This window comes from Amia ocellicauda, chromosome 20 (assembly GCF_036373705.1).
Source record: "Amia ocellicauda isolate fAmiCal2 chromosome 20, fAmiCal2.hap1, whole genome shotgun sequence".
In the NCBI taxonomy this organism is placed as follows: Eukaryota; Metazoa; Chordata; class Actinopteri; order Amiiformes; family Amiidae; genus Amia; species Amia ocellicauda.
The window spans coordinates 18,394,338-18,415,813 of record NC_089869.1 but is presented as its reverse complement, the minus strand read 5'-3'; the positions used below and the strand labels follow the sequence as shown (position 1 = coordinate 18,415,813).

Sequence of the window (21,476 nt, the reverse complement as noted above, 5' to 3'; positions counted from 1 at the left end):
ATTAGCATAGTTTAAGAAGCCTTATCCTAAAGTGAGTGTTACAATTTAGCACAGCTCTTGTAAGTATTGCATATCAAGTACAGTCTCCAGTAGCTTAATTATAATGGAATTCATATAGAGCTTTTCAAAGACCCAAAGACTTAACTAGTGTCTTAACTTACCTAATAAACAGCCATCACCATGTATCCCATCGTTATAATGGGTGTTTAAGGAGGAATGCTGTTATAGGCATCGTGGTACTTCATTTTTATTTACAAATGTTGTTATTCTGATTACAAATGTTTTCTTCACAACTGTGCATGGGGAACAACATGAAATGTAACGTGCAGTGTGTTGATTGAATTCGTGTCTATTTTGGGGTCTTTTGTTTCGATTAAAGGTTGCATCTGTGCACCTGCTCCTTGCCGAGACGTCTCCCATCGAGAACATATTACAGCACATGAAATGCTAAACCTCTTAGCTTCACACGATATTGGACAAGGACAGAAGTTTCTTAGTCGCACCGCAGAACTAGGGATTACTTTGACTGCTGAAGCAAAATGAAACAAGACATAGCTAATCTTACATGAAATATAGTGAGCAGGCCTAGTCACAGCTGTGTCGGAGCACGCCTTCTCTCTGAGCGGCAGGCCGTTTTGACCATGACACGGGTTTTGGTGCTGCTACTGGAAGAATAATTTCCGATTAAAAAGGGCCTTCACGCAGGGAAGTTGCAAGATTTAGAAAGCTTTATGTTAAAGCAGAGCCTAATCTCATTTTAAATAACTGCAGTGCTATCTATATCACTTATTTCAAGTCAAGTTATCAACAGACCGTTTATATTAATGCATTAGACTGATGTGATGCCAGCTTTGAGTGTCATGGCCTAGATACTGAAAGATTAAATTCAGGAAGTTCCTAAACCATCAACTACTATGTTTGTTTGTTTTTGAAACATGTTCACACTGTGCCATGCTATATATGGAGTGATGTTTTCGCTTCTGTTTATGTGATGAACACAGGATATGCACACTTCAGAGTAGCTTAATGATTAACCCCACCTCCTTCAGTCTCTATGGTAATATGCATCTGTCACTGCCTGAGTCTTGCAGGTTTTCTACTGTCATGTTTACTTCAGCCATTGTTAAAAGTACCTGGACAGTATTGCTCTCCATTTCCTGATTCGTATTCGGATTGTGTGCTGTTTATTTGATTTATAGTGTTCTGAAGCTCTACTGCTAATGATCAATAATATATTTGTTACATTGCCTTTCGTTCCCCTCAGGGAGCAGAGCAGTGGGATTTGTGCAAAACAGGGAAAGTGCATGATCTGCTACTGTAGTCAATTTCATATATTTTATTACGTAAGTTATTGCTAATCATCATTTGAAAATACCCCATGGTTCGCTCCTGTAGACGTTGAAGCTAGATACGCTAAAGCTTTAATGTATCTAAACTACCAAAACAATTAGCTAAAATTAAATGTATTCTCTGGCGTTTAGGCTTGATTACAAAAACAAATTGACAATGATGCGCAAATATGTTCTTAAAAGTGATGTCAATTTATTTGCATCATGCTGAGTGTTTTTTAAGTGGCTGTTATTCTTTGAATCTGATAAAAAGGCAGAATTGTAATGTATGCTGTCTGCTGTTAAGTTCTATGGGGACAATGAAGCTTTTACTCTAAAGTTACGGGGGGTTTTCCCCAAAGCACCTACTACTATCTGCATTTATGTCTCTACATGTATTTCTTAACTGTCAGTTGTTAAGTAGATTTAGAAAATGGTAATTATTTCAGGTAATTGTGCAGATTTACATTTAATGTTCACCAGTACAACTACCACTTTCTTATAATCAATATTAATAGATCAAGGTCAAGGAAATTCAGTGGCAAAAATATGAATATCTATTATAATATAGAGGTAATGGTCTTTGTGTTTTGTCTGTTTTAGAATCTTAGTGACGGAGTGAGAATGTTGATGTGGTTCATTTATCAATTAATAAAAAATAAAGAAAGAGCTTGACAATGATCAAAGTGCTCATGTCACCACTATTAAACAACTCAGTGCGATAGAAACCTTTTATCCTTGCACTCAAGAGAAGTGCAAGCTTTTCCTTTTGACGGTGACAATTCCAATGGACCCAATGGTAAAAACTTTACAAGTTTACAGTGCACAACTTCTCTACTGTGAAAGCTGTAGCTGTAGGGAACATAATTGGAGCCTGACTACTGGGTTTTGTCATTGGAAACCCTGAGCAATTTAATACAGTGTCAACCAATAACCTGCAGTGAAATAGGTCTGAATCAGATCTGGATGGCAGTTGAAAGATGTTGGAATTACTGATCCAAGAGGAAACCTTCACCCAGCCAAGCTAAAGCAGTGCAGAATCTCATATTAAAGTGCCCATTTTCTTATCTTTATATGGCCCATAAAGAACAGCAGTGGTCAACCTACTAATCTTACTTTTTCTGGAGACTTAAGTTGAATACAGGTATAACTAATCTAAAATATCAATAACAGAATTCATAACAATTGCCCCTTAGGAAAAGGAGACTGAAGTATTAGTCAGTAGTTGTGATGTGATCATTGTTTAATTGGAGTTACTTGATTGACAATGTGAGGTTTTGGACTAACAACCAGGTCACAAGGTCATTTGAAATCTTGTTTACTTTATAGCACATTATGAAACGGGCACATCAATTAACATTCACCTGGTTAATATTCTTTTGGTTTGCAGGCACAATGAATTAATTGCAATGCTGTACGGATAAACCAAGCCTTGACATTTTAAATGACTGCTCATGAATATTAATACACTTTCAGAGTGATTAATATTATTGTTTTTTCTGGCTAATTAACAGTATTTTGTTGTGTTTCCAGCTCTCACCAACGTGAAGCTGTGGGCCATTGATCGACAATGTTTCCAGACGATCATGATGAGAACTGGGCTAATCAAGCATGCGGAGTACATGGAGTTCTTAAAAAGGTTGGTGTGTTTCTGTGTTTTCTGCACATGTGCACAAGAGTAACTTTCTCTCCCACTTGTTGTCTAATTCGGAGTAACACCTGCTGCTATTCAGTCATCTCTGTCAGCCAACTCCCAGCGATCGTCTGTTCGGCCCGTTCGGGAAAACACAGCTCCCTTGCTTTCATTCCATTATCAGCACATGCATTTGCATAATCGTCTATCTCCAAAACGGGAATGCTGCCCGAAATGCTGAAAAACATATTTTACATATTAAAAGAAGATGCATACATTTTTGCGCCGAGACGTATCTGATAAAAAGAAATTTTTATCAAAGCAGCTCAAGCATTGTTGCATAATTTATGCCCATCTTCAGGTCTGTGACGGTTAGCTGTAACAAGGGCCAACTGCTATTTGTGGCAGGTGTCAAGGGATACATTATTTAAATGACACGGAGAATATTAGTTCTTTACTTGTACTTTTTTATCTAGAAGCAACCTAGCAATGTGTGCAAAAAGAACTGTATGGACTGGTTTAATTATTATTTATCTCTTCTGATTTTATTCCCAGTGGAAAGCATTTATGTCTTTCAGCAATTTATAATAATCCAGGGAACACTGCCACTTTCTGTCACTGTATTTCTTACATATTCTTGCATATTTTGTATATATGTTATAACAAAGTCTCTGTGTAGCATATCATTCATCACTATATATATATATATATATATATATATATATATATATATATATTTTACTTTCAATGCTGACAGATTAAATTGAATAGTCAGTAATTGTGTAACAACTACAGGAGATCTAACAAATCATATCGAACAAATTTTACAGTATGTCGGTTGTCACTCAAGCAGCACTCCCCTGCTGGCTTTATACAGTGACACGGTCTCTCTTTTTGCCTGACACAAAGGGCTCATGACCTAACTTCCTTTGCATCGCATAGCAGCGGGTTGCACGGAGGGGGGTGTGTTGCAAATGCCCAGGCCAATAAACACTCTGTCCACCGGAGATGTAATTCTCGGGCTCCCAAGGCTTGCAGGGCAGAAGGAACTCGACTCCTGGAGCCCTAGGAGGAGACAGATCCGGTGTATAGCTGCTGCTGCGAGCTCTCTGGTGTCACCTCACTAGAGGAGCCCCTCTGGGTGGATGGGATCTGTGCAGCAGACCGGGGACACAGCTGGGCCTGGTGGCTGTAAGAACAACCCCGTTGAGGGAGAGTGTTAAGCACAACATGGATCTTAATCTAATTTGTTAAAAATTAATTATTTAATAGCACATAGTAAACCAATATTTGCTGCCCATAAAAACATTCCTATAAGACATTACTATGCTTAATTCAAACTATTTTATGATCTACAATGTTATGCAAGTAACATCTGGTCTTGATACAATAACACAACCGAGTCCTGAACTTCACAGATTAACCAACCAAAAGCTTTTTTTCTCTCTATTGTTAAAATATAAAGAAATCACTCTGCAGAAAGGCTAGCATACACCCTCATCATCCTCTGTATTAAACCAGAAAATGCACTACCTAATGCACTGCAGAGTGCTTTCAGGCACAGGGACGGCAATTCTGTTTCTTGAGAGCGTACCTCAGCGGTGTCTTCTGATAATTCTGACTCCTTGATTACTCAGATTATTTCAGATAGATTGGGGGGTAAAGTGTGATAATAAATCCCAACTAGATTAAGAGTGTATAAGAGAGAACTGTAAGAGGGGAGAAAGTAATGTCATGAGAACAACTTATTTCTCTCTATCTCAGGCTTTGCATTCGTGAGCGTGTGTGTCTGTGTGTGTTTATGGTTTGTTCTTGACTGGGATCAGGCTGGGAAACAGTCACACAGCAGGTCAGACAGTGTGTGGAGCCAGTCTCGCCTCTTTCCTGTTCTGAAATAGATCTCAAGACCAAGATTTCATGTGCTAATCACAATATCTCTAGCACAGGCTCTCTGTTGCACTTTACTGGAAGTCTTTTGTAGGATGATGTCAGATTCAGGAAAAGAAGCATTGATTTAAATGAAGTCAGCTTTTACTGGTAACTTAAGATGCCTTTTGTGGATCACAGGGTAAGGAAGTGAACACGGGCCATTTTGTGGAAATCAATAACTTTTTTCTCTGCTTCCCTTTCAAAATGCTAATGGAGGCAGACACTAAATAAGTTCTCATCTGATTCTGTGAAGATTTTTTATTTTAGACCGTTGGCCAGGGTTCAAGTCATCTGCAGCCATAGGGTTTATTGTTAATTTAAAATAGAATGAAAATGCAAATAATAAAAACATGAAATCATCATTTTAAGATTAGCTTAAACCTGTGCATGCGAGAGAGGATTTTTTTGGGCGTGATATTTTGTGAATATTTGCACTTAAATTAGTTTCCTTAGTAGCACAAAGTAATGGTCCTTTACTAGCGGTGAATCAGGAAAAGGCCTCCTGATAATGAGATCTTCTGTCAGGAGAAAGAAAACATTAAAAGCTCTGCCAGGCTGCTGGAGCCATTGTTTTCCTTACGGCAACCCCAGCTTGGGAGCTGAGCTTCTGTTTAATCTCACTTTGTACCGCTGCTTTGAGTGAGGCTGACGTGTATCCACACTCCCTGCTGATGGTTTTCCTGACGCAGTCTGACTTCCCTTTATGGACCTTAGAACAGTTTCAATTCTTCGGGATGAGTGTTAAGCCACATCTACCTTCATCTGATTGTTAAAAAGAAATACATTATATATTATTATAGCCTTACCCAGGGTGACCTTTCACATGAAACCGTTTCAATAATAGTGCAACATAAGCCAAAGTCCTCTGTCCTTAAATCTATTACTCTAAGACAGAATTTTGGGGATGCTATGCTTACTGCAAACATTATATTATGATCTACTGTTATGCAAATATATCTTAGTAAATCACAGTGCCCCTGCTACCACTACACTAAGACCACTGAGTAAATGCCTGGACACAGTCTGATGTAATGGTAGAGAATAGAGGGGTGCATTTAAGGTCATTTAAGGCGTGGCTTTCGAATCTGTCACATAGGAAGTCGGGACAGTCTGAGATTAATGACACAAGGTAAGGATGTGACAACCAGTGTGCTGATAAGGGCCCTGTGAGAATGTCGTTATGTTAATGAAAGATAAGAAATGGCCTTTTTTTAACTCTGGTTTCAATTACCCCTTGAAATAACAGTGTTGCTCTTGGTTTCATGTTTTACATCTTTCTCCCTTGTGGCAAGGGCCATGTTTATATAATACAAAAGAAAGCAAGACGAGAACAATCTGTGAAATACAGCCAAGTGTAATCTATTTTATCAGTGCTGAACTCCATGGTCAGCATGTATGAGTGTTGGACGTCTGGAGCGACGTGCTGCTATTCACATTGATCACCATAGCTGCTCATTGATATCTGCATTTTCTCCGCTTTCCTTTGTCTTGCAGTGTTCCAACATTCCAAGGCCTTCCAGAGGAAATTCTTAGCAAGCTAGCCGACGTCCTTGAAGAGGTAAGCACCGCACGTCTTTTTTTGGAAACGGAAAATGCTTCGGTCTCGGAAGAGCACCATATTTAGCAAGACTTCTCGAGAAAGATAATTTGGAGCAGTAATCTAATTGTATATCGAATGGCCATTAAGATTAGTCTTGTTAGTAGCTGTTCACAAGTTTAATAAATGTGTGGTTGAAATTAAAATGCACGTATTCTGTCCGACCTTTAAGATTAAGGATAAGACCGTGGCTTTTGCTAGACTTCAGCTATGTTTCCCAGGATCCTTCCATTGGGCTAATGGCTGAATTTCTATTGGGGTAACTCGAACAGAATAAGCTGCTTAACATTTTGTTGTTCTCCGATGAGGCTTTTATCAGGGCTTATAATGGGTTGGTATTTTAACATCATTCCCAGCTCAAACTCTACACCAAAGAACATCGAGATCAATAATGATCGACTGTCCATTTGTCTCAGCAGAACAGGAGCGGGTCGTCCACGTTTGTAAGCTTTTTTCTGATGTAATATCTGTCTGAATAGCTTTTATCACTTCAATGCATACAATCTTATCTAGTGTTCGGAGATTGATATCCCCTGCTGATACCAATACATGTTACAGACCTAACAGCAAAGAAGTTTTCGATGAGCTGAAGTAACAGTTGTATAAATTTAGGAGTTTGGTCATTTAGCAATATACTGTTCCAACAGCCACAACTATAATGTTATAAGTGTTTGACAGTTGTACTTGGGAATCTGTTTCAGGGAGAAAATATTTTGCTTTTTGTTAGTGACAAGTGCAAAAGTTAACTTCAGAAGATTGAGTCATCAATGAATGTAAAGTGATTAAAATGAAACTGCCTTTGTGCATTTGCATTTTTGTTCCTGTTGTTTTTCAAACCACAGTGACCTGCTTAATTTTTTTGATTGCTCAGCAGGCTGCTATTTAAAATCAGTCAGCCATTTAAGCATAATGCATTTTGATTGCTATATACAATTGTTTTGAGAAAAGGGGGTAAAAATGGTTAATATAAGTAGGTTTGAAAATTATATTTTTTTATTCTTGTTATTGCCACATTCATTCTTTATTCATTCAAAAACAAAAAACTTTAAATATATTTGAGAGATTTTCAAGTATTAAATTTGTTGAAAAGTATATTTCTTATAAATTAATGTTTTTCATTATATTTATCAGCCCTTACTTAATATTTATGTGTGTGTGACGGTGCTGGGGTTACATAGATACAAAGAAAAATGTATTTTCTGCATGTGCAGTCTCTTAGGAGAATAAAATGTGGTCCTGATGAATGATTTGTGTATGTACTACACAATTTTATTGAAAACAATTAGCAGAAATGATATAGCCTATACTAATGTGTTTTGCTGGCATTGTGAATGTATGATTTTCTACTTATTCACCTTATAATAGCAGTGTGTGAATTAGATTGCTTCTTTTAAATACCCACGAGAACTTATAGTTGTATAATTATACGGTATGTGTTATTAAAACCTAATTATTTAGGTTATTATCATTTTGTAGATAAACCCTTCAGCGAAGATGCCGGTGCGACCTTGGAGAGTCAAAACCCTTAAGTGTCAATTGGTGATCAGAGAAACCTTAGATATGCTAAACTATGCCATCACATTTTGTTCCACCCTTTATGGCTTTGATTTGAAAATGCTAGATGTATATTTAATAGGTTATATTAGTAAGAGGCAGGCATCACGGCAAGAGGAATCTAAAACTGTTACTTTTAAAAGGCTTTTAAAAAGCACCACTGGCTGTATCCACAGATGAACCGAGCTCAATCTTTGAAGAATAATCTGTTCGTTTTCTGATAGTTTTTATAAATTCAAAACTTGACCAGGATTAATTCACTTTAAAATATATCAGTGTTTATGTATTCCCAAATTACTGCATAATGATTTAAATAGAAATTTGAAAGGAAAGTAGACTAGGATCAGATCCATATGAACTGAACAATTTCCACTCTTCTCTGAAATACAATCTGCATAGTAACCCAGTGTCTTTTTCTTCTTGGCTATACACATAGAACATCTGTAGTCTAGTAAAGTCTTGTGTAGGAATTTCAAACTAACCTGATATATGTGTAGCTGTTGTATATAGATGCACATGCCTGAAATATGTATCTGACACTTTAGACATGCTTCCTGTTTTGTTGAAAAAGAAGATGTGAAGTTTGTGTGGTAGCAAATGCGGGTCTATGTAACACGAATAATGTCAACCATATGAAACAGCTGTTTTATCCTGAAATAAAGGAAAACTGAGATCTGGATATTGAAAGATGTCTACAACACTTAAATGACATCCCTCCTCGGGTGCTTTCTGTTAACTGTCAGTATGGGATAATACAATTTACTTTTAAATGCTATATAATTAGGAAATTATGATAATTAAATGTTTGACTGCAGAGCAAATTTATCTTGCGGCAAAACTGAAACCAAAAGAGTAATTAAACAGTTGGCTTTCAAACGACTCAAAGACTGAACGAGACTATTCTTCAGTAGAGAGAGTTGGAAAGCTGAAATGTCAAGAATGAGGAAAATCATGACTTTCTGTGGAAAGGGGGGTGAGGGCACCTGATTCTGAAGGCTTCACTGGTATTACAGGGTAATCATCCAAAAATCTGATCATTTTAATTGAATCGCATAAAATGTAAGCAGGCAAACATAATGCATCTTATGACATATCATCATCGTCGTAGAGTATTTAATTTTGAGCCTTTCAGACATCCACTTATACCGATATGACTGCCATTGTACTGCCTGGCATCAAATCTCACACACAGAAACAGTGTAGAGGTCATACAATTTACTGTCTGTGCTTTTTCTTTCATGATTTAAATAGCTTTCCCTTGATTGAAATAGGGCTGCTTTACCATCAAAAATAGTGTATTGGCCTCTGAACTCAATCTCGGGAAAATATTTCTCTGAAAGTCTGTGGGGTATCGCGTTTTGAGCTTTGCATCGTGGACCGGTTTACCTGCTGGAGTGCAACGCCACTGCCGTGTGGCGCGTTCCTTCTGTCTGGGTGACTATGTGCATGCACAGTTTGTCAAAGCACTTCTGCACTAAAGAAGATGCACGTTTAATCATGTGTAAGCACGCTGCTGTACAGTCCTGATGTAAACCAGAAAGGAATGGCAACATCGAAGACCTCCCAGGAGTGTGTGGATTGGCAGTATGTGAAGAATATTGCAATGTCGATAAAAGACTTACAATCAGAAGTGCAAAGACAGGACCCTATTACAGACATGGAATTATTTATAGTGTCACAGACGGGATACCCAGGGCCCCTGCTGGTGCCTCATGAAACACTAACACTCAGACTTTCCCTTGATTCTACCACTGTACAGGGACATGATTTTCCTATGACTTGACAAGATATATGGGTTATCAAGCAACACAGCAGGGCTATAGCAGTATTTTAATTCCCAAAATGAAATTATAAATCTTATATATATCTTATATATAATTATATACATCTTTTTATATAATTGTAAGAACTAATGGGTAACAAAAACTTTATGGTTAAATAATGATAAATATGTTTGTGCCTGGACATGTTTTTAATTGTAATACAAAAAAAGAATACATGTTTTAAATTAATTAAACAAACAGAAGTGGTAATAACAGAAGGATTGATTAATTGAAAAGTTTTCATGCATCTATTAGCATCAAGGAATCCCTCGATTTGAGCTTCTTTTCAATTTGCTTTATTAAAAAAAATCGCTTTATTAGTCTCATCCATCTGCTTATCCTGCAACATGCCATGAAGCAACAGATCAGAATATCCTTCCCCATCTCCCCCTCCCTGGACATACTTATCTGCTCAAGGGGTGGTTTTTGTTGTTCATAATGTTTCTCCATCCATCTCCATTTTAGAAGAAAATGACAGGATTGAAACATGCTATTTGAATATCAAACACGTTTTAACCACTGGGTTTGGTCTGTTTGTTGCTGGATGGATGTGCAGTGGAACTACATATTGAACACCATCTGCATTGTGTTTTGTGTTCTTGAGTACTGTGACTTATAACACATTTCTGTTTTATGGAAAATCACAGCACCCAAGGGATATATAGCACACGGTGGAATCCATTTTATACCATAAGGGGAGAGGGTGGATGTGGGGGCTAAGCTTTGGAAATGGGCTCCGGCGACGTCCCCTCTGTCATTTCTGAAGGGCAGTATGTTTCAGTGGGAAATCTTATGCTCTCTTTGTTTATCTTTATTGAATTAATTATGAAGCTATCTCCTCTACTTAAGAGATATGTATTGTTAGAATTAAATCTAGAGTTTGAAACCTGTGATTGAACATCTGCATGTCTCCTGCAGCATCCGAAAACCCGCCTTTCCAATTTTCCTTTTCAGGCAGATGTGCACACAAATTAAACAGCTGCTGTTTTTAAAGTTTGTCAGTTGAAAGTGGCGTACCTCACGTTACACGGAGAAATAGAATCGATGTTAACTTGATTTGATTTATTTGATTGGTTTGTGAATCGGGAACAGTTGACACAAACAGTAGCAAACTAAAATGTTTATTAATTCAGCATTTGTTCAGGAAATGTCACTAATTTGCTTTGTTGTTTTAACAAATACCTGTAGAACAGTGTTTATTGCTTGAGTGGTCTTTATGTGGATTAATTATTTTTGTGTGCTTACATTCAAATACCATAATAAATATAGGAGTGACAATAATTGTAGCCTTTAGAAAAGTTCCCTGCTTTATTTTAAATTCTAGACATCTGGGCCCAGTTTAGCAGTGGGCGGGCCATTCCCACACTGCTCTCAGAGATATGAAATGCTTTGTGTCAAGGGTTCATATTTTTCCATATTGTGTGTGTGAGGGACAACAGAGGGAGCTTCCAGCCAAGCTCGTTTTCTGCGACCCTTTCTGTTGAAATGTGCCATCTACCTGACAGATGTGAACTCTGCCATATAAAGGTTTAAAAATACTTTAAAAAAAAATCACTCGGCTGGCACCAGTCAATACGCTCGAGAAAGATCACAAGATTCAGGAGAAGAGCAAGTTTCAGATAGATGGTAGTTGATTCTGAAATGATTTCTCTCTATGAAAGGAAGGAAATGGCATCTGTGAAATTGGATGCGCTTGATCTGGAAGTAAATTAAGCACAATTTAAAAAGCTTGAGTTATATAGGGTATATTATTCAGGGAAATAAAGTTTAATTTAACGACAGTATAAAAAAAAAGACAGGAGCATTTTAATATAAGCTTGTACCCAATGAAAAGGCTAAACAAAAACACAGGAATAAAAATAAGTCTTACTGTATGTGCAAAAAATCTATTCACACCTAGAAAATCACATCCTGGTCTTACAAGATCACTGTCCATGAGGAACCTATCTGGGAACTTACTTATCTCAAGATCTGATGAGGTAATTTGCTTCCTGTCTTCCCTGACTGCTGTCAGCACCTTTTGCTGTATTGATCTCACTCACATTTCAACTTCAGTCCCCTAATGTGAGATATTATGTCACCAAGGGGTGATGACAACTCCATTGTTACTCCAGAGTCGGCCAAGAGCTGTTCTGGAACTGAGCCACAAAAAGCAGCAGGAAGGGGTTTTGCAATGTGAGATCAGACCCGGAAAAAACCCAACAGATTAAAGTACTTTACATTTTAAGAGCTGACTCTGTGGCCGGGCTGTGCTGTTACACAGGATTTGTTCCAGCTGTTTTTGGTAGCTTAATTTGAGGGCAAGTGGCAAAGTCATAGGGGGTACATAAAGTATCCACATTTTATTAAGTCAGTTTTGATTTCAATCTTCTCAATTTTAGCACGTCAAGATTTGTATAAGGAAAGCTGCGTAGTCCTGGCAATGCTGCCGTAACCCAATGAAACTAATAATTGGTTGAGCCTTCTCATTCCAAAATATGAATCGCAGTTGGGGAAACTCTCTTACTGAACTGATGTTAAATAAGCACCCATGGCACAAACGATTCAAATACCATGTAGCCAAGTAGCAATGTTGGGAAAGAAAGGGTTAAAACACTTAGAATGGAAATCTTCACAACGTGTTGATATGTATTGTTTGCAGTCATTCATCTATATATGACAGAATACAACTATAGGTACAAAAAAATACTTTTCTTTTTACTGATGTGAAAACTAAATTGTGCATTAAATAGAGGAGAGAATCTCAGTGCTCCCCCGAGTCGACACTTCAGAGATCTCCGCATTGAATAATTCATAAGATGGGGTCCTTTATCCTGCAGTGTATTTGCAGCATCTGGAAAAATCTTACTACTATCATGTCAAAATATGAACAATGGCATAGCCCTAGGACCCACTACTGGGCACTAAAATCTATTTTGTGAGTAAATGTTTGAGTTTAAAATATCTGCCTCATATTTAAACACAATGGTTTAAGAGTACTGCACAGACTAAGGAAACGTGACTTTATCAAAGAATGACATGAATGTATACCTCTATGACCTGAGGGTAAACAGGCCTGTAATCCTTCAGAGTTTGTTAACAACACTATAGTAACATTGTTATTTTAACAGTCCCACTGTACTGCAGGAAGTGTAAATATCGAACTGTGTTCAAAGCAGTACTGTACAATACCATCTCGGTTCAAGTATTTATTTTATTTCAACCTGAGTACAGAGAGGGAGAAGCTTGTTAGGTACGTGTGATACAGTACATTATACAGTTATCTCTTCACACCAACAACCTAGGCTCTGGCACTTTGCCTGTAAAGGTTTCATGTCCTTGCACACAATCACTGTGTATATTGATTGGGTTCAGAAGAGGCTTTTTTGCTAAGACAAAGCATTTTTACCAAAAAAATGTACATCTATTCATTTCCTACCATGTAGAACCTCACCAGACATTAAATGTGCTTATCCTCTCACTTCACTGGCCCTAACCAATATTTGTTTTAGTTAATTCACTGACAGACAGGTTTGTACATATTGCAGTTTAGAATATTTCTCAGTGGTGTCCATTTGGTGATGAAAAGCATCATATATTACTGAAACCTCTTACAGTAGACCTTTCTAGGGCTTTGACCTTTAGATTTCGGTTCCAAGGTATGCTGTGAATCATTAGTTCTAACCCAGTGAACAGTCACGTCACATGGCCATAAAGTGTACCATGCAGAACAAATATGCAAAAGAATGTGACTTCTGTATATCTAAATCATACAATAGTGATGGTACTCTGGACAAGCAACTCCCAATGGAGCATGCAAGACTGAAAAGAGCAAAGTATTTCATCTGCATAACATCACATGCATATAAGTTACTAAGAAGATATATTTTCATGAAACATCACACAGAACATAAAGCCAGTTGGTGCTGAAATGGTGTCTGAAAAGACTTGTCAGAACTGATGGCTGAAAAAATAACTGAATCCACACATAACTCCCCTTCTTTTTGAAGCTGATGTTGGTTTCGGTTTTCCATCCTTTTTGCAGTTGCTAATTATCTTCCATTGTTCTCTGCCTGTATGTGAATATTTCTAATAAGATAGTTTAGCACTCAAAATATTTAGTCATGCTCACAAGATCTATCGTGCACATAAAACATTAAGTAATGTTCACAGGAAAATATGTGGAGCGTGGATAATGCTCAGTTGTGCTCACAATAAAACTTAAGCCTTTGTTTTTCCTCCCCGTCTCGGTAGAGGTTACGCAGATATCAGTCTGAGAGAACTTCTTCAGTCTGTGGAAGTTGAACTCGTTTTCCACTAGAAAACATTGCGGCGACAGACTGAGTAGAGAAGCAGGTTAAAATTGAGATAAATGACCTTGTTTAATTTTCAGCCTCAGTGGATTAGGATTTCATCAGGTGTTAAAAGCGAACATAAGGGCTGGCAAATACTGAATAATGCCAGTGATGAGATTGTTGATTCTGAAATGACATTTACTGCAAAAAAAAAAAAAAAATAAAAAAAAAAAAAAAAAAATATATATATATATATATATATATATATAATTTGTGATGTAGAATGGGGTGGTGGGACCAGAGAGCATCTGGTACTTATTTTAGAGAGAAATCTACCTGGCTGGGGTGACCTGCGGAGAGAGAACGCCACGATGCCTTCAGAGATACCAACCAGGCTTTTGTTAACGTTAATCATGCTGCTGTGGCAGGATGGTAATCCTACTTCATGACTTAAGCAATACTTCAAGTACCCTCTCAGGCCTGTAAGCTCCACAAAGGCCATCTCTATAAACACACTAGCTTGCCATGAGTGACAGATTTTTTCTCTCTCAACAGACGCACTACGAGGATGGAGAGTACATCATAAGGCAGGGGGCCAGGGGAGACACGTTCTTTATCATCAGCAAAGGGAAGGTAAGGGTTTTATCAGTGAGACACACGACGTTATTAGAAGTGATTCTGGAGACCCAGGAGACTGTGCTAGCTTTGCCACCTTTTGTTGGAGCAGAGGTTACCACATTGCACATTCAATTAATATCACTATTTGAACTGCCTTTGCCTTTCTCTTTCTCCACTGCCGTGTAATAGTACATCCATTGCAGTCCATTCTGTGCAGCCTGAAATAATGTATTTCAATTAATTCCTGACAGGACATGTAGGATTTTTTTTAGCTCAACTGTCAATTTAAAACAAAACAAAATAAGAGGATTTGCGATAACTGTACTATCATTCAATTCTTTGATCAGTTTTGGACATGTAAGTAAAGAAAGGTCCAGAGAGGAGCAACAAACACCTATTCTTGGGCTTAAATAAATGAAGTTTGAAAAAAGAAATAAACCTATACAACTTTGAAAGAATTAAGGTTGGAGGGGTGGATCTAATCATAAAACATTTATCTGGTTCACGGCAAAAGCACACTTTTTGACATGGGCCCAGGCTGGCTTCTCGGCCTTGAAATTGCTATTTCTTAAGTAAGAGGACTTAAGATAATGAAAGAAGCATAGAAATCCTAAGTCCTGAATTTCTAGTCTTAATACTACTTAGTTATTTCTGAAAGACATCGTTAAATCAGCTGTGTGCTCTGACAGGCAAGTATGTGAATAAACTGAGACCATAAAAACTCGGTCTGCCGATAATCTCATGTTTAAGCAAGAACAAGGCTGACCTTAATTTCTGTGCTAAAAAAAGATTAGATTGTTCCAAGTGTCACTGTGTTCACAATTCAAGTTCAGGTTCCATGTCTGGACAAGCTCTTTATAGGAAGGTCTGAGGAGGACAACTGCAGACTACATACAGGATTTTAATCATTCCCAACCAGTTGAAACTACAAGAACAAACATCCAATAACAATGACATACATTTGTATTCAACATATTCACGATCAAGAGCTCAGGCCAGTTTCTCAATGGTCTTTTAAGTTTGTCAGATATGTCCCAATTAGTAGAATTCATTAAAGAACCATTTGAAGAGCAGACCTGATTTCTCTAAAATACACTATTTGGTATGTAAATATTGATGCGTATGAAGACACTAATCAATCTTATTGTAAATAAACTTGATTTACTGAATGGGATATGCAGCTGACAATGTGTTAGGTTGTTGAAAGGAGAGCATAAATGAATTTGAGATAATACATGTAGGCTGTATTATATTAAGCTGCTATATTATGTGATATAAATGTGATTCACCCTGGGACATAAATATTTAAATTACATTGCATTTTCTGTGATTGAAATAAAAGGAGTGAAAACATTCAGAGAACACAAACACCACCAACACACCTGGTGCAGATTCTGTCAGAACACTACATAAACAATGGCAGGGAAACATCTCAAAATAATAATAGCAACAGTTGAAATTCCCTCCATTTCTGCATCACGAGATGTACTTTAGTAAGCTGCCTAGCTGCTGTTCATTTCAGGGTCCCTCCAGTGTTGTTCGAATGACTATAAATACACCTCTCTCCGATACAGTTATAGTTTTTATGACCTCTGAAGACACAGAGCGCACATTAATTCTCTTGCACGTGAAACAGATAAAACCTGCCACTTTCTCCTCTTGACTCTGACAGGTGAACGTGACTCGGGAAGATTCCCCCAATGAAGAGCCCGTGTATCTGCGCACGCTGGGGAAAGGAGACTGGTTTGGGGAGAAGGCCCTCCAGGGGTAAGATGGTGCTTTGATGAACTATGATCCCTAATCCAATATCACATGACTGTGTTCATTAGAAAGCAGTGTAGATACTCCTCTTTCACATCTGTAAAACTGCCTATTCACCATTCATGATGTATATCAGGGCACCTAATTAGGGCATTTTCAGTTTGCATAATCTGACGTTTAATGAATACATTTAAAGTGGAACAAAACTCAATTGTATAGCTTTCAGATCAAACGCAACACATGCTGAGACATACACCGATCAGCCATAACATTATGACCACTGACAGGTGAAGAGAATAACACTGATAATCTCGTTATCATGGCACCTGTCAGTGGGTGGGATATATTAGGCAGCAAGTGAACATTTTGTCCTCAAAGTTGATGTGTTAGAAGCAGGAAAAATGGTCAAGCGTAAGGATCTGAGCGACTTTGACAAGGGCCACACTGTGATGGCTAGACGACTGGGTCACAGCATCTCCAAAACTAAAGCTCTTGTGGGGTGTTCCCGGTCTGCAGGGGGTCAGTACCTATCAAAAGTGGTCCAAGGAAGGATAAGCGCTGAACCGGCGACAGGGTCATGGGCGGCCAAGGCTCACTGATGCACGTGGGGAGTGAAGGCTGGCCCGTGTGGTCCGATCCAACAGACGAGCTACTGTAGCTCAAATTGTTGAAAAAGTGAATGCTGGTTCTGATAGAAAGGTGTCAGAACACACAGTGCATCGCAGTTTTTTGCGTATGGGGCTGCGTAGCCGCAGACCACGGAGCAATGGAAGAAGGTGGCCTGGTCTGATGAATCACGAGTTCAAGGTGTTGACTTGGCCTCCAAATTCCCCAGATCTCAATCCAATTGAGCATCTGTGGGATGTGCTGGACAAACAAGTCCGATCCATGGAAGCCCCACCTCACAACTTACAGGACTTAAAGGATCTGCTGCTAATGTCTTGGTGGCAGATACCACAGCACACCTTCAGAGGTCTAGTGGAGTCCATGCCTCGATGGGTAAGGGCTGTATTGGCGGCAAAAGGGGGACCTACACAATATTAGGCAGGTGGGCATAATGTTATGTCTGATCTGTGTATATATAGCTCTGGGCAAGCAATAGGAGAAGGTATATTACAGGGGTGGTTAACCCTGGTCCTGAAGAGCCGCAATCCTGCAGGATTTCCAGGTCTCTCTTAATTACCAGTCAATGGATATCTTGAACACAGGGACGTTTTGCCTAATTAAGACCCATAATTGGTTCAATTAAGCAGTTCACTTTCTGGATAAAACAAAAACCTGCAGACCCTGCGGCTCTCCAGGACCAGGGTTAGCCACCCCTGGTATATTATATAGATATCCTATAGAAACAAAGACATAACAATAAGTCATTGAAACACAGGAGAATACAGTTTCGCAATAACAAAGCTGCCTTCTGTTTTCTGTTTTGTTTTTATCTGTGTCCATGACAGTAACTTCCTGATCTGTGCAGTGTACCATTCAGTCCAGCGCCGATGAAAAGACATGGACGTAGCCGATACATTCTAACAGCATTTTAAAGGGGTTTAATATATTGTGGTATTATTGCTGAAGCCAGCGTGTCAGATGCGATTGATTTCCCGCTGATGTGATAAAGAGCCAGTCCTCTCCCCTCCTCCGGGTGTGTGTACCATCATGGTGTGATCTATGATTAAAAACAGTGCAGACATTTATTTTTCTCTCAAAGTCAAGTGAAACTAAAATGACACGTCATCTGATCTATAAATTCCTAATGCAGGACCAAACAAAATGTAAATGGACCTTAATTTCAGTGTATAATTATATGTTATTACTGAAACTGATTAAGCAAATGTCTTAATTTAAAAGGCACAATCCTGCAGGGATGCCTGGGTACATAGCCAACAGGGACATCTTGTGGGTAAATAAGGCATTACAGCTATGATGGAAACAATGCTTCAGTGAGTTTATATATAATTAATCAAAGTGTGATTAGCAGTGCCTGAAAAGCAGAATATTTTCATGATTATGCAGTAATATGAGGTTAGCATTAAATCGACCTCAAGATGCCAGTATTGCCATTACCAAAGTATAGCTATAATGGCTTCTGATATTGAGATTAATGTATCCCAAAATCAGCATAAAAACTGGTCACTAATGGGATTCTCTTAGCGACTGCAGTGACTCAGCAAAGAAAAATAACTAGGTTTCATTTTTTAATTCATGAAGGCAGTTACAGGTTCTTGTTTTTTAAATATGCTCATCAAGGTCTTGAGGAAAAGTCATCCTCTTTCAGTTTGACACATTCAGCGGTTCCTAGCACTTCGAAGTCTTTATTTAAATTGCCACTATTCTGTTTACAATTAGAAGCAAAATATCACACCAAATATAAAGCACCAGTTAAAGATCAGACATACAAACAAAGGACAAAAGCCAATCAGTCTTTTTTTTTTTTAAATTGAATCATGGACAATACATTTGATAAATCTCTAGAAAGTGCTTTACACAGATAAATGAGCCAAAGTATTATGTAACAATAGGGAGTAATATTGAAACCACTATTACCCAGAAACTCTTAACTTCTAAAGTTCTCTAGTTTGCAATTTGTTTGACAAGCAAAATCAAGAATAATGCAGGATATCTCCTGTTTTTCTGCCATACACTCACACATCTTTGATTTTAGCAGACAGACCAGATCATTACAATTTACACATTTTCTGAAACAGGCGATAGCACCTATTATTAAAACCTCAAGACAGTATTTTTGTATGTATATATATAAGGTCAACACAGTGGAGAATGAGACATTATGAATCCATTCTGAAGATACCATAAATGCACTATGCTGATTAAACATCAATGTTGACCTAACCTAATGACAACAGATTGCTAATGGAGAGTAAATTTGTCTAAAAGTGCCTAAAAGTATATATTTACAAATAAACCTGCCAAATATTCATACTGACTACAAGTACTTACTGAACTAACAGCTACAGCATTATTTTGATGCTACTTTAAAAGCAAAATACCACCTATTGTGAGAATTATTCTATAAAATGAGGAATATACAGTACAGTATTCAAATGGTTATGAATGAATCCGCTTCTCTCAATGGGCCCAAGGGACTCTGGGTATTCGGTATCCTACAGTATAAATAGAGAGAGCTGGAGAGAGAAACCCAAGCTTCTGTCTGGGAGCTTCTGCCTTCTATCTTACTAATTATTTCATACCATCCGATTGCTTACCATCACAGTAAAGCGATGAAAATACAAGAGAATAATCGGAAAAAGAAAAGCTATTATTGGTTTCTAAATCAAACAAGGTCAATTATGTGTTTCTCATTCGGCTTTTTTCTGTGCTATATTATGTAATGTGGCAAATACATATTCATTATGTAAGAGGGGATAGGTGGTGTACTTGTTAACCAGATATTGAATGGCCAAATAGATCTTAAATTGACAAACTAATGAAGGCAATGATAGCTGTAGTTAATCAATAAATCAGTAATTAGCAACCTCATCTGAGATCTTTTTGAAATGTAATTATTTACTGTGCTTGTAGGATATTGCATTATTCATCGAAGCTCAGAAAAAAACACACCTAAATGAGAAACAAATCAGGTGATGCTAATTAGATTTTAGGAAATGGCCCTTCTTATTGCACAGATAAATGAAGTATCCCTGGTAGCTGTAATTGAAGCTTTGAATTATGTTAATCAGTACATTTCAATATGTTTGTGTAATACTAGAATTCCATGCTTCCATGTTCGGGAGTTGGAGGTTAAAACATTTAAAATCGACTCACTGGATACAAACGCAGCGCACAATGCTTTCCTGACTGGTGCCCATGGAGCACAGGGTACATCATATCTAGATTCCTGATGCCAACGCAGACCTGTGAACCTGAGCTGCACAGCCCAAACATGTGACACACCCACTGCGTCAAGTCAAGTCAAGTCCCAAGCACAGAATCAGAACCCAGGGAAGTGTACCGGGAACACGCTCACAGACACAGGAGTCATGTAAACATGTAGCATCCGCAGTTAACATTCTCACCTGAATGCTTTAAAACATTGGAGGGAGGTCACCGTCACATTAACTCCAACTTCCCTCTGAAGCACAGGGACCGGTTACACTCGCTGGTGTGATTGAGGGATTACACTTTTATTTTAATATTAGTTTGTTCATTAGAAAGTTGACTGAAAGTGCTTTGCTTGAGCTTGAAACACATGAATATTATAGTGCAGGGATCCATCCCTAGTAAGGATTTCAATCTATTGATACTTCTTGTGTGTGTTTAAAGCCACACAGATGCTTTTAAAGACAGAAACCACAGAAACTGTTCTGAAACCACATATTGGATAATCATAAATGGTTTCCTATTAGATTTATATTATAATGGGTCTTTATTTCCTTTGTACATAAGTGAAGTAAAGTGCACCCTGAAGTAAACCTATTGTGTACATCTACAGACAGTTTTACATGCATAGTAAGATTATTATTTATTTGTCAGGCTGCTTTTGATCTTAAACCTCACTCCTCTGTTTTAATTATAAGGAAATCCAGCTGATTAGCATGTTTAGCAAATCAATTGCTCCTTTAATAATGGTGCTTTGTTCCCCGCAAGTCAGCGTCTTTGATCTTTAACAAGATTTACAAATCAATGTGTTTCTTTTTGGTAGGCAATTACAAATCGTCAAAAACAATGTCAGGATTTGGCCTCTGAGAGAAGCATGCACAACCAATTACCCTAAGTAAACTTTACAAAAGATTCACCTGATAACATTTGGAGTTTAATTAGCGGATTTGAAAGTCAACAGACTAAGAACTGGGCGTGAAGTAACTGCTTCATATTTGCTTTATTTAATTTGTTTAATAAATTCAGGAAATAAGGAAACTAGAACATTTTCATACATGGTTAAATATTTACAAAATATTAGTGACTAACAAAGTGCTACAACACAACTACATTTCAACCACATAG

General features: G+C 37.9%; 1 protein-coding gene across 2 annotated transcripts in view; it reads left to right on the top strand.

Moving 5' to 3' along the window:
- prkg1b (protein kinase cGMP-dependent 1b) overlaps positions 1-21,476 on the top strand; it is a 118,305-nt gene that overhangs the window by 72,426 nt on the left and 24,403 nt on the right. For both annotated transcript variants that reach the window (XM_066693947.1, XM_066693946.1), the window contains exons 4-7: positions 2,862-2,967; positions 6,385-6,448; positions 14,694-14,771; positions 16,429-16,523. In XM_066693947.1, coding sequence (XP_066550044.1) covers positions 2,862-2,967; positions 6,385-6,448; positions 14,694-14,771; positions 16,429-16,523 — 343 coding nt within the window. The remainder of the gene's footprint in view (positions 1-2,861; positions 2,968-6,384; positions 6,449-14,693; positions 14,772-16,428; positions 16,524-21,476) is intronic.